Consider the following 14,202-nt stretch of genomic DNA (forward strand, 5'->3'; position numbering starts at 1 on the left):
TCGGCTTTAGGATGTACCTGTTATGTTTCTCATTTACTTGTTCTAGGATGTTACTGTCTTTTATTCTTTATTCTTTGTATATTTACCTTATATTATTAATTATTAGCATATCACTATGTTTTACCAAAAAGGTAAAAGTTAATGTATTTTTAATTTTATTCTATCTTTTTTAATTAAATCTGATATTTCAATAATATGATATAATCCTTTTTATTTTTGTTTGAGTTTATGCTGTCAAGAAAAAAGAGTTAGCATGCTTTGTTGATTTGGAAGAATGACAAATAAAGATCTTATAAGAATATTAATATTAAATTACAATTTTTCAATACTAACATTTTTAAATTTTAATACTTCTTCTATCATGTTTCAGAATTAAAATTTTTAATTTAATATTAGTATTCTTACAAAACCCTTACTTTTCATTCTCCCTTTCAGTTTTTTATTAAAATACATAAAGTATTTTTTTAAAATATTCATAGCACATTTTTAAATGCTACTAACATAATATCAATTAGTTTTTTCTTTTCATGCCAAAAAAATAGTTTTCCATTTGAGAGAAACTTTTTTTTTATGAAAAAAACTTTTATATAATATATTTTTAACCTAACATGATTGCCATTCTTTTCAACTGGCTAATGGCTATCATATTATTGAACACTATAAGCTTTGAAAAGTCACAATATTTTCAAACAAAATTGAACTTTTTTCCCTTTTCTTGATTGCCAAATGGGGAAAATCGTTTGGCATCAATTATTATTTGTTATTATTTAACTGTATCATATTATTTGAACTAATTGTAAATTTCTTTTGTTATTATTTAAATGTATTATATTATTTGAAATGAATAATAGTTAATATCAATATTATCATAAATACACATTTATAAAAGTTGTAGAGCAAGTAACAAAACAGAGGGGCTTATTTTATATCAAGTCATTCCTCCAATTGCTTACAAGAAAATCATTGATTCTGCAACCAACAGGATGGATAAATGACACCTAACCAAAATTTTCACATAGAAGAGACTAGAGAGTTGTGTTATTGTCTGAACTTCATGCTCCGTCAAGGATCTCAATGTCACCTAAGTGAAGTCAGATACTAAAATAATAGGGATTGAGTTAGAGATACATTCAACAATAAGGCTCATTAGCTCATCTACTACATTAAGCGTTTAATCCCTTTCCATCTAAAAGCTTTACACACTGGTGAAATCTCTCCTGTTCATCTGCTCCACTATATTGAAAGAAAATAGTAAAAATCAAGCATGGTTGATCCTAAAAAGTTTCAAAGCTACACCATTATTATTATAATCATTATAATTATTCACAAATAACAGTAACAAAACCAGTGTTTGATGACCAGAACAAAAGATGCTAAGCTTCTTCAGCATCACTCATGCAGGCATGGGTGTCAATATAGAATTCAGGAGAGATATCAATTTCATCAACAATCCTTCCTCTGTAACATGGACAAGCAAGGAATACACAATCAGTAAAACCACATTGGATAACCCAAGAAGATATTTAGCAAAGATGATAATAGAATTGGATGATACCTCTCAAGAACAAACTTCCCCTCTTTATACTTTTGGCTCTTCTCATGCACAGTTTCCTGTGGAAGAAAAATATTGTTAACGGAATTAGAGTCTTTTGACAGCTGACTACAACTACAGAAGGGGAGCTGATGCATGATAAACACTCCAGTGTCTCTCTTCTATACTTGTCCCTCTCCGAAGGCCAGGTTGCGACCGAATCGGATTTCAGAAGGCCTAAGCCCGTCATTAAAAGCCAAGTAATGACCCAAGGCTAAAGCTTTGAGCTTGGCCCAATTATCTTTCATACAAATAAAATATAGCTCAAATCTGATTTAAAAAACACAGTTAAGTACTCAATATAATTTGCAAATAAGAAATCTTTTTCATTCAAACACAATAATGCAAAATTTAAAGAGTAAAAGAATAGATAGATAATCTGTTTGTTTGACTGGAAGAGGCCAAGCCCTGCCTGACTTTAAAGGGAATACTATATATAGGATGATGGGCTTGTGTTTAAGACCGATGGCCTGGATTATGCTGGGCTACCCACGGACCAGACTAATCCACAAACAGTTCTGTCCAGAATATGCATTTTAAGAGTTTTCATTTACAACACTATTTGCAGATGCAAAAAGATGGAAGGGTAAAATAGTGGAATATTACATATTTCCAGCCAACTATTTGACCACAGCAACAGCAAAAGACATCTGCCACCGTATGCAATCCCGAAAGCATCATCCTTTCCTCTAGTACTCCAGCTGTGACGTTCACGCTAGATGACAGGCCCAAAACATTAGCATCTTGAAATAATCAGAACAAGCAATATTTTCATCGAAAAATGAAGGAACCAGACAACTTCTTGATCATACAAATACAATACTTAAAATCAGTGCAAGATAAAAGAGAGATAAAACCTGATTTCTGGTTTCTTTTTTGCTATAATGAGCTATGAAAAAGTTAGCCTTGGAACATGCTTTCAAACTCTCTCTCCAGCTCTCCCTCCCCCGCTCTCTCTCTCAATGCATGCATGTGTGGAAGTTCTCATCTTGAATTTCACTTCTCAAATACAAGAAACTCTCAAATATTGTTGCAGGCCCATAATCATCCAATTTTTCTAAAATTCAGCATGTACAGACAGCATCTTCATTATTTTTAATTAAAGAGTTGAATCAAACCCAGTCAAATCTATAGGAAGAAAAGTTGAAATGAAAATAAAATCAATGGATGGCCACAACATGATATTCATAACATTAGAAATAAGATGGGGAAAAAAATAACGAAAATCCGACTCACTACAATCAACTCGGAAACAATTCCATGATCTTCCTCCTCTAAACACAATAAATTAAAAACAGTAAATATGACATGGGAGGCAAGAAACTTTTAAGTTGAGGAATAAGAAATAATGAATTTATAACTGAGAAATTTACATTCCAACAACACAATGAAAAAAAAAAATAATCCATCTTGACATAGAAACACAAAAGTTAATGGCTTTATTTCCGAAGATACATCACAGGCATATTTATTTAAGGCGTGCACCTAAAAGTTAAACAATTTTGGGGTATGATTTTTAAAGACGTGTTGTTTCAGGAAATGGCTAGATAATCCAGCATGAACAGTGCACCATATCTTCAATAATTCTTTGAACAGCTGCAAATCTAAACCATATCATAGATTAAAATTTGGGTATAGTCAAAGCAATGGTCAAACTTAAGCCAACAAAATAGATTCCATTATTTCCAAATTTTGGTCGCATGGAAAGAGCTGAAATCAATTTCTTAGAAAGTCACTGTAACCAAATCCAAGCTCACTGTCTACAAAATGTTAGTAAAACTTTATCTACTTACATCATTCTTTAGAGCATGGTTACATATTCTCTGGATATCCCCTTATTAGAGTACTACAATCACAGCCAACGATTTGAAGATTCCAAGTTCACTTATCAGAAAGCTTTCAATTTGCACATAACTGTACATATGTTAGTGAAGAAAGAGGAGAAGAGCTGAAGAAATGAGGAGAAGAGATGAAGAATTATCCCTGAATAATTGTATTTCTTCTGAATGCATTAACAAGCGATGGGACTCAGGCACTCAGTGAGCTACAGACCTAGTGCTAAAGAGAATTTTATAATAATGTCCCTGAGAGTAAGGTCACTTACAATAAAACTCCTGATCAAATAAAAGAAAAGGGAAAACTAGGAATTCAAGTTATCACACTTAAAGTCATGAGTGACAAGCTGCTAATGTTAACGACTTAACATACAAGTTAAAACACAAACGCTATCATAAGTCATTATTCTTCATAATTGAATATCCAGTAAGAAGTGCAAAGTACTTACACATTACTGAAAAGGTACGCTTTTCCCCGTCTGCAATTAAAAGCCTGAGAATAATGATAAAATAATTTTGTTTAATGAATTAGAATTTTTGGATCTATCATAGCATTTTAAGCACTATAATAACTAAAACCAAGCAAAATAAACAACATAAGGATGATGCTTGCAATAAGAAGCAATAAATTTAGATTTTCATCTCTTTTTACCCTCACAAAAAATTATAAGAAACTATATTTTTATAATTATCCCTATTATATGAAGACACCATATCACAGTAAGATAAATACAAGCAACAATACTAAATGAAGCTAAGCTGGCGGCACAGGAACAGTCAGAGAAACTTATTTCTAATCATGTCAACACAGGCACTTCTTCTCCTTGGCTTATGCACACCAATGGTTCAAGCTAGTTCTTATTGAAGCTTTTTTACGTTCTTTACAGGTCTTTTAAGTGACCGGCAATAGTTAGGGTTGGAGCTATGATAAGAATAATTAAATCACATCTGAGGAAAGGAAAGTAGCAAAGAATGCTCCTAAAAAAATGTCTGGAAAAGGGTAGAAATGATAAGGAAAGTATGAACACTTTGCAACGAGCTTACAACCCAAGGCATAGTAAGAAACTCATCCACAATGGTAGACATAAATTATTCCTCTAGTGGATGCTGTCTTAGTTGACAACCTCCAGTGAGCAGATTAGATACAAGAAGCAATCGCTGCCATCGGTTGGGGTTTTACAAATTGAAGCAGAAATAAATTAACACCTTAGAATAAGATGTTAGAATAACAATAACCTCGTTGCAAAATTCCTTGGCAAAACCAATCTGGAAAAAATTAATTGATCTAATCAATTACGAACAAAATTTTACGCGTCAGAAGTATGCCTCGCTGAGAAGCATATCAATATGTTCAGCGTTTAAAAATGATTGATTTACTCAAACAATCTTCGTAGACCTAATGTCACAATACTCAGTCAGATCCTTTGCCCAGGCTTTATCACAACATACGTTCCCTCATGAAATCCACAAAGTAAAAACTTTGTTATCCGATGGATTCCCAGACACAAAGAAGGTGGGAGAGCGAAATATCACATTTTCATTTGAATGAATAGCGAAATGTTCAACCTACTAAATGAGCTTTAATTCTTCCAATAATGGAGCATAACATTTCATGATTTCAAGCTTTTGAAGGTTTCTGAGTGTCAATAACAGTTCTCTAGCACGACTGCTTCGAACTACTTCAGTATAAGAGTATAAAACTACCCAGATCCTATTAACTAACTATACAAGAATTAACCCTGAAGATTTGATTGCTGGAGTTGTTAAAAGCTTAATCGTCACTAAATCATGCTGGCACATCCAATTTATAAACCTCACAGGCCCAAATTACACAAAAGACAATAAATTTTCAAACGGTAACAAGGATAAAGAATCGTTCTTCCCAATCAGAAAATTGAAGGTCTAAGGTTACCAATCGAGAAATAACAATACCCGAGAGATGAGATCATCGGCTAGGGCCAAGTGGGTTTTGCAGAACTTGCATCTGTAAGACCTACCATCTAACTCCACCACGAAGATTCTTCCCATTTTTCCTGTTCTGCTTTTCTTTATTACGGAGACTCACCCGAACCTAACCCAAATCAAAGACAAAAGAGAGATTTCAGAGTCCACATGAAAACGAACAGGGGACCAACGAAGAGTTAGAAACGAGTCACGACATGCTGTGAAGAAAATCGGCGGAACAACACGGTGGAAGCTGGGGAGTGCAAACTCGCCTCTGCTCTGCAGCACTCTGATAAGATCAGCCGGCGCCGGGATTTTCTTTTTGTTTTATATAATTACCCATTCTTTATGAGCTAAACGGTTGGACCATATTCACAGCAAAACTCTCCCACGAAAGTTTAACGTGGTTATTTATTTAGGATTCAGATCAAATTAGCATAACCCCGCGTCACAGATCTTTATTAGTTTTATCAAATTTTATTTTTAGTTTTTATAATTCTTTTCAGTTTTTTTAATTTTTATAATTTTAATAAAATTAAATAATATTTGTTGCTCAGATCTATTTTTAGTTTCCATAAAAATTAAAAATAAAATAGCTGTACTCTTTTTTAATATGACGTGAATGTGAAAATCTTGCTTTTCTTTTTCCCTCGCCTTATCTCTCTCCGTTTCTTTTTAAAGAACCGTCCGTGTTCAATGGGCTTCAAAGGCCCACATCTAACTTGTGTTAGTCCAATAATCCATAAGGTGGATATCCTCAATATATATCAATCAGTATCAATATTTATATATTCTTTCCATTCCTTTTTATGTGGAGAGATGGTTAAACCGTTAACTTATCTAAAAATGAACAAAATATTCAGCTTTAACCATATTTAAACCCATGTATTAAAATCTAAGGATTAAAAGGTGATTTCACCCTTAAACTATAGGTGCAAGAAGGTTTAAAACTCTAAATTTATTTTTGATACAATATTACTTTTTAATTTTTAAAAATGATGCAATGTTATCTCTACTGTTAACAATAGTTAACTTTAACTATTAATTAACTAAAAAATTACATAAATGAACGTCAAACATTATGAATAAGGACCTCATTTTTTGCAATTTTTTGTCAATTAATGATTCAAGTTAATTTTTGTTAATGGTAGAGACAGCATTACACTATTTTCAAAATTGAATGAAAATATTATACTAAAAATGAGTTTAGGTTTTCAAACACTTCTTTACTTATATTATTTGGAGATAAATTTGTCATTTAATCTAAATAATAATAATGAAAATTATTATACTTCCCCGCATTTTTCAACAAACTTTTAATAGGGCAACATTGGAAAAATATGATAATTCATCAAATGGCTTATAAAAATAACCAATCATTCATTCTTATACGTGTCTTATATAAAATATTAGAAAGTGTATTAAGCTGCATAAATCATGAACAATATGACTCATTTTTTAAAGTTTATATAACATACGATGTTAGGGTATAATTATCTTGTATTTTATATTTTTGATAATTTTTCTATGAGATTATTGATTCTTTTAACTAGTTTCAAAATGAATGACTAATTCCATGAATAGACCACCTTCATGGTAGGACTGAGTCTGGTCTCTAGCCTGTAAGCATGAAAACTCTGGAGACTTGTTGACTTTCATGACTAAAAACCAAATGGCGGGTCTCGGTGACGAATCCAGAAGCTCACTTTTTGTAAGGTGTAGCAACTTGTGGTCATCGATCGAGATGAACAATTGCGTTGAAAAAGTGTGTTGTAAAAACTGTCTTAATTTGATCTGTATCTGAAAATAAATGTCTTCATTTCATAAGCAGACGGATTTAAAGGCAAATTATCAGGAAAAAAAAAGACACTTTGACAAAAATAGGTTTTATTAACTGTGCTTTTTTTAACAATACCATTCACTTATATTCTCTCTCTCTAATATTTTTTTCATAAATGAATTATTAAATAAAAAGTATTTTTAAATGTTTATATTTTTTGTTTTAAAAAAATAAGGCTGTAAAACATATTTAATAAGTTTTATTGATATATAGATATATATATATATATATATATATATAATTTTTATTTAAAAGTATTTTATAACTTGAGATGGGTGTAGTATTTTACTTATAATATGCATATCTATTGGTTTTCAATTAATTATTTTACAAGCGCTTTGATAAAATAAATTTCTTGTGGGGTAAAAAAGATGATAGAATCCTGTGCTCTAATGAGTTGGGAGTACATATGTTATAAGAAGAACAAGAAGGATTGGGTTTTTTTTTAATACAAGGACACAAATTAAAAGTTGAACAAAATTAGATCATGTTAGATTTTATAAGAGATCTGCATCCTGAGGACGGATGATTGTAAATAATAATATCAAGATTATTCCAAGAGACTAGGTGAGCGAGCATGTCTGCACATTTATTTACTTCCCTAAATGTGTGTTTGAAGGTAATGATTTAATCTTTCATGACCAAAGTTCTAACTCTGTTGATAATAGAAGGATTGGATTTTATAAGGGAAACAAATCAATACTAGTTATTGGTAAATGAGCAATGGCCATTAAGATGGATGAAAGGAAATTATCTGAGAAGAGGACTAAATATATTATAGTTTGATGTCTAGCTAACCAGCTTCTTTTTTTTTTTTTTAACCTCTGACAAGGGCACTTAACTAAAAGTTTATTAAAGGTTCTGATATTGTAATAATAGATCCTTTCCTTTTTTCCTACTACAAGATGAATACTTCTCAATTCTCATGTCTTATTCATAATGTAACACACCAAAATTTTTTTTTTTTAATAATTTAACTCAACATAGTTGGGTTACAGCCACCCAATACATTTTTATATCAATAATTTCGATATAAAATATTTTATAATTGGCTTCAACTCACACACTATAACATTTCAGATAAATTTTTACCTCCCACATGCCATTAGGCTAAATCACATTTGTCCATCCTTATACTCCCAACAAGTAAACTAAATCACATTTGTCCATCCTTATACTCCCAACAAGTAAAATAAGCAATTTAGTCAATTTTCAACACAAGCCAGTTATTTGGCCTTATAATCATGCCATTTTAACCAATCCAAAGTAAACCAAATATTAAAATTACAGTCATCCAAATTGTACCAAAAATAGAAATAGTTTGAAAGGCATGATTACATTTATATATTCATATAATTGACAATAAACAAAAAGCCCTAATATTGGCAATATAACACATTATAAATCATAAATTAAATACCCAAAAGAGACAGTGGATCTATACCACTAAGTCTCTGGGACTCCTCCACGTGTCACTCGTGGCTCTTCTCCTGAAAATTGTTAACCACATAATGAGACTCAAAAGTCCCAGTAACCAAAGCCAATTTATGATAGTGTATACAAACAGTTAAGTGTGTGTTTACTAAGTGAGAATTAAAAATAATATAATTCCAATAAATATAAGAAATAATACAATACACACAAACAACCATCCTTATATCTCTCCATTAACCTCGAGCCGTAGCCCTCACTCGGTGCTAAATTACCCGGCCAAAGGTAGATTAGCCCGAGCCCTTACAAGCCACCTATTGAGCTCCAATAGGGGCGTACCACGTGGCACATAAATACAACAATAATAGCAAGTCTCCCAACACCTCCCACAATAAATAAACAAATTCATAATAATATTGCACAATTATACAATATTACAAAATTCATAATTTTCTCAATAATCACCCAATTAACATGAAGTAACACTAATCACAAATTAAAAGCATGGTTACCTTGTGGCTTTTTCAATAAATTATTCCTTAAAATTTCTCTCTCACCACAATCTTCACCAGTAATACAATCTACAAATAACATATTATTATAAATATTAGTTTCAATTTTTGAAACTAATAAAATAATTCTAATAATAGAATTAAAAATATAACATAATTCCTAATCTCAATCTTAATACAAATCTATAGTTAATACTATTAAGTATAATTTTTAACTCCTCTTTTAATTATCAATAAACATTAATAATCTAAAAATCAACTTCTAAACTAATTTCTATTATCAAAATTTTCTTTTTATTTTATAAATTCGCACCTAAAATACTCAAAATTTAAAAATTGAGTCTCTAGCTTAGAATCATAATCCTATAGCCATAATAATTCATTTCTCATCCCAAATAATCATCTAAACCTCAATAAATCAACATATATTTTTAGATCTAGTTTAGAATTTGATCCATAAGCCATAAATTCAAAGATCATTAACAAATTTATACTCTATAACATTTATTATACTACTGACAACCTCAAAAACCATATTTATTCAACATAAATTCATCCCTCTTCCAGATCTTAAATTTTCTACCACTACAAACTCAGAAACCAAAGAAGAAGGATGACTAAGAAAAAATTTAGAACACTTACTTAGTCTTGAAAAGCTTAAAATCACACCCTAAATATCCTATTAAAAACTCTTACCTTAAAAATTTAGATATTTCGCACCGGTGACTCGCGTTCTCTCCGCCTCAGCTCGCGCGCAGGAATGAATGAGGAAATGAAGGAAGGTGAGTTTTTATAAAAATTCAGTGGGTCCCACACATTTTTTTTATTCTTTTCTCTCTCTTCTTTCTTTCTTTCTTCTTTTTTTTATTATTATTATATTTTGCTGTTGAGGCGGCGGCTGCGTTCACGTTTTCTTCCTTTCTTTCTTGTTTTTACACCTTTTTTTATTATAATAATAATTTAATAATATTATTTTTTTAATTATTTTTTTTATTTTTTTTAAATTATTTTTTTTAAATTTCTATTAACCCAAATTAACTATTAAAATTTATATTGGGATGTTACACATAAAGTAGAGAGTGTATTTATTTTGGTCTTGTTTATGAGAGGCACTTCAATTATTAGTAAATTCATCTTGACTATTTTGCCCCTATTAAATATTAGTAAGCTTATTAAATATTAAAGTATTTCATTTTAAAGTAGATATATTTAGTAGAAATAAAGTTAAAACTTGTTGAAGCAAGTATATTTAGTAGGAGTAAAATTAAAAATTTGTTAAATTTTTAAATAAAATTAACGAGATTTAAAAATTTCCTTAACTTTGTAGGAAATACTTGAAATGATTTATAAATATAACTAGAGTGAGTATTTCTTAATTAAATACCCATTTTAACAACTCTTTTTGGTTTCGTGTAAGTAACCTCTAACACGTTTTATTCAATCAAGAAAAATTTTAAACCTAATACATCTTTTAAAAAAATTTAATAAGTTTTAAACTTTATTTCTATTAAAGGTAAATTATTTAATAATATACTTTCCATCACCAATTTTAATTGAAGATAAATGAGCAAGTTTGATATAAAAGTTGGTATTCATGCATTACAGATTAAAAAAAATCTTTCTCTCCCTACCTTATTAATAAGATGGGAGACAATACTCCCTTCAGTCTTATTTATAAATTACTTCAAAACATGTTTTATCAAAATTAAGAAAAATTTTAAATTTTATTAATCATATTTAAAAAATTCAACAAGTTGAATTTTACCTTAATTAAATATACATACTTTAGCAAATATTATAACATTTAGTAATTTTCATAACATTTAATAGGGGCCATAGGCTGAGCTAGAAATTTTATTGGGGGTTCGAGATGACAAAGATAGTGTGATAATAAAAGGAAAATAATCTCTCTATATATACATATATATCACTAATATAACATGAATATTTCAGTGTATATATTTGTATTTAATTTTACAAATATATATATATATATAGCAAAAATAATTGTGTGCTTTTACTTTTTAAGTTTCGCTCATCAATTTTTTTATGGAATAAAAATTATTAGTTATCACATTTATGATAAACTTTTTAGCAGTGTCTGTAACATTCCAATTTAAATTTTAATAGTTAATTTGAGTTAATAGAAATTTAAAAAATATATATATTTAGAGGTAAGCAAATTAGTAGGAGATGATTATTAAATCTAACTTAGGATATAATTCTAAAATAAAAAAATATAATTAATTAATTAAAAAAATTAATTAAATTATTATTATTATTATTAAAAAAATAAGAAAAGGTATGAGAAAGAGGAAGAAAAGAAAGAAGAAAAAGAGACCAGCTTTCGGTGCGTCCGCATGCAATGATCATACATATAAAATAATAATAATAAAAAAAGAGAGGAGGAGGAATGGAGCTTTCGACGTAAGTGCGAAATACATAGATATATAAAAAGAAGGAAAGGAAAGCAAAATGGGACCCACATATTTTTTTTTAAAACAACAAATGTCCTCTTCCCTTTCATTTTCCTTCTCTTCTCACTTCTCTTCCACGCACAAACAGAGCAAGCGACTGTGAGGAAGTTCATCGACGCAACGTGTTTAAGTTTTAAAGGTGAGACTTCCTAATAGGATAATTAGGGTGAGATTTCAAGATTTTCAAGATTAAATAAGTGTTTTAAAAAATTTTTTTATTCATCTAGCTCCTTTAGTTTTTGATTTTGTGATGGTGAAAAATTTAAGATTTGAAAGAGAGATGAATTTATGTTAAATAAATATAATTTTTGAGGTTGTTAGTAATATAATAAATGTTCTAGAGTATAAATTTATTGATGATCTTTGAATTTATGACTTATGGATCAAATCATAGACTAGATTTTTGTTTATCTAAAAATATATGTTGATTTATTGAGGTTTAGATGATTATTTGGGATGAGAAATAAATTATTATGGCTATAGGATTATGATTCTAAGCTAGAGACTTAATTTTTAATTTTTGGATATTTTAGGTGCGAATTTATGAAATAAAAAAAAATTTTGATAATAGAAATTAGTTTAAAGTTGATTTTTAAATTATTAATGTTTATTGATAATTAAAAGAGGAGTTAAAAATTTTACTTAATAGTATTAACTCTGAATTTGTATTAAGATTGAGATTAAGAATTATGTTATATTTTTAATTCTATTATTAGAATTATTTTATTAGTTTCAAAAATTAAAACTAATATTTATAAATAATATGTTATTTGTAGATTGTATTATTGGTGAAGATTGTGGTGGGAGAGAAATTGTAAGGAATAATTTATTAAAAAAGTCACAAGGTAACCATGCTTTTAATTTGTGATTAGTGTTACTTCATGTTAATTGGGTGATTATTGAGAAAATTATAAATTTTATAATATTATATAATTGTGCAATATTATTATGAATTTGTTTGATTATTGTGGGAGGTGTTGGGAGACTTGCTATTGTTGTTGTATTTTATGTGCCACGTGGTACGCTCCTATTGGAGCTCAATGGGTGGTTTGTAAGGACTCAGGCTAATCTACCTTTGGCTGGGTAATTTAGCACCGAGTGAGGGCTACGACTCGAGGTTAATGGAGGGATATAAAGATGGTTATTTATGTATATTGTAATATTTCTTATATTTTATTGGAATTATATTATTTTTAATACTTACTTAGTAAGCACACACTTAACTGTTTGTATACACTATCATAAATTAGCTTTGGTTACTGGGACTTTTGAGTCTCATTATGTGGTTAACAATTTTCAGGAGAAGAGCCACGAGTGACACGTGGAGGAGTCCCAGAGGCTTAGTGGCATAGATCCACTGTCTCTTTTGAGTATTTGATTTATGATTTATAATGAGTTATATTATCAATATTAAGGCTTTTTGTTTATTGACAATTATATGAATATATAAATGTAATCTATTTTTGGTATACTTTGGATGACTGTAATTTTAATATTTGATTTACTTTGGATTGATTAAAATGGCATGATTATGAGGCCAAATAACTGGCTTGTGTTGAAAATTGACTAAATTGTTTATTTTACTTGTTGGGAGTATAAAATGGACAAATGTGATTTAGTTTACTTGTTGGGAGTATAAGGATGGACAAATGTGATTTAACCTAGTGGCATGTGGAAGGTAAAAATTTATCTGAAATATTATATTGTGTGAGTTGAAGCCAATTATAAAATATTTTATATTAAAATTATTGATGTAAAAATATGTTGGGTGGCTGTAACCCAATTATGGTTGAGTTAAATTATTTAAAAAAAATTTGGTATGTTACAGTGTCCTTCTTAATATAAAATTTTGTTAAATTGGTGAAAAAATCATTTTCTTTACAGGCATTGAATGATTTAAATGCCTCATTACGATCTAAAGTTATGCTCGATCTAATAAACTCTTTTATTTGCTTATTGAATTTACTAATTAATTCTCTTATTGGATAATTATAGTAAATAAACATATTAACATACTGATAAAATCAAACACAACCTCTCACCTTTTTAAATAAGTGATTTTATGATAAATATATCTGGCACAACATTCAATACATCTTGAAATTTTTGTTGTGATGCTTGACAAAGTTTATCAGTAATAATTCATATAATTTCTCTCATCAAATATAAAAGGGCTAAGATGAAAAAAATACATGGCTAAGAGCATTTAGTAGCCTAAAGTGAGAAAAAAAGTAAAAGTACTTATAACATTACCAAAGTTAATGTAAAAGTAACCAAATAGTTAACTTACCCTAACACCATTAGTTTTTGATATTAAATACCGACTGTATTTGCCATGTGTCAATATTTGCTAATACGAACTAAAAAGGAATCAAAATACCCATAAAGTCATCGACCAAGAGCATCTAGTAGTTTAAAGTGAAAAAAATGACAAAAGAACTCATAATGTTATTTTAGTATATATAATAGTGATCAATTCATTAAATCTCTTAAATATTAACTGTTCAACAGACACTTAAGTAGAAGTTGGCCATTTTTTCTTGACATTGACAGAAAATATTTTAAGGCAAAA

The 14,202-nt window shown here is 29.3% G+C and overlaps 1 protein-coding gene across 3 annotated transcripts; it reads right to left on the reverse strand.

Annotated features, from left to right (window-relative positions):
* Positions 1-1,008: 1,008 nt before the first annotated feature.
* On the reverse strand, positions 1,009-5,769 carry LOC129313520 (protein yippee-like At5g53940). 3 transcript variants are annotated; one of them, XM_054956718.1, is made up of 6 exons: positions 5,643-5,769; positions 5,359-5,497; positions 3,876-3,919; positions 2,198-2,306; positions 1,556-1,611; positions 1,009-1,458 (listed from the first exon to the last, which is right to left on the reverse strand). In XM_054956718.1, exons 2-6 carry the CDS (start codon positions 5,452-5,454, stop codon positions 1,374-1,376), a joined length of 390 nt encoding a protein of 129 aa, XP_054812693.1. In that variant the 5' UTR covers positions 5,455-5,497; positions 5,643-5,769; the 3' UTR covers positions 1,009-1,373. The 3 variants fall into 3 exon arrangements, with proteins under 3 accessions (XP_054812693.1, XP_054812691.1, XP_054812692.1); XM_054956716.1 differs by having other exon boundaries at positions 1,130-1,458; positions 5,586-5,744; XM_054956717.1 differs by having other exon boundaries at positions 1,130-1,458; positions 5,359-5,746.
* Between the last annotated feature and the right edge of the window lie 8,433 nt (positions 5,770-14,202).

The sequence above is a fragment of the Prosopis cineraria genome, unplaced genomic scaffold (genome assembly GCF_029017545.1).
Source record: "Prosopis cineraria cultivar Desert tree isolate PC_DT_omini unplaced genomic scaffold, ASM2901754v1 PC6, whole genome shotgun sequence".
Classification (NCBI taxonomy): Eukaryota; Viridiplantae; Streptophyta; class Magnoliopsida; order Fabales; family Fabaceae; genus Prosopis; species Prosopis cineraria.

Excerpts from the sequence above, each read along its gene's own strand:
- LOC129313520 (XM_054956718.1), bottom strand. The coding sequence starts at position 5,454 with ATGGGAAGAATCTTCGTGGTGGAGTTAGATGGTAGGTCTTACAGATGC. Across the intron at positions 2,307-3,875 it reads GCGTACCTTTTCAGTAATGT|CGTGAACGTCACAGCTGGAG; the intron begins GTAAGTACTTTG and ends CCTGTCATCTAG. Across the intron at positions 1,459-1,555 it reads GGGAAGTTTGTTCTTGAGAG|AGGAAGGATTGTTGATGAAA; the intron begins GTATCATCCAAT and ends TCCATGTTACAG.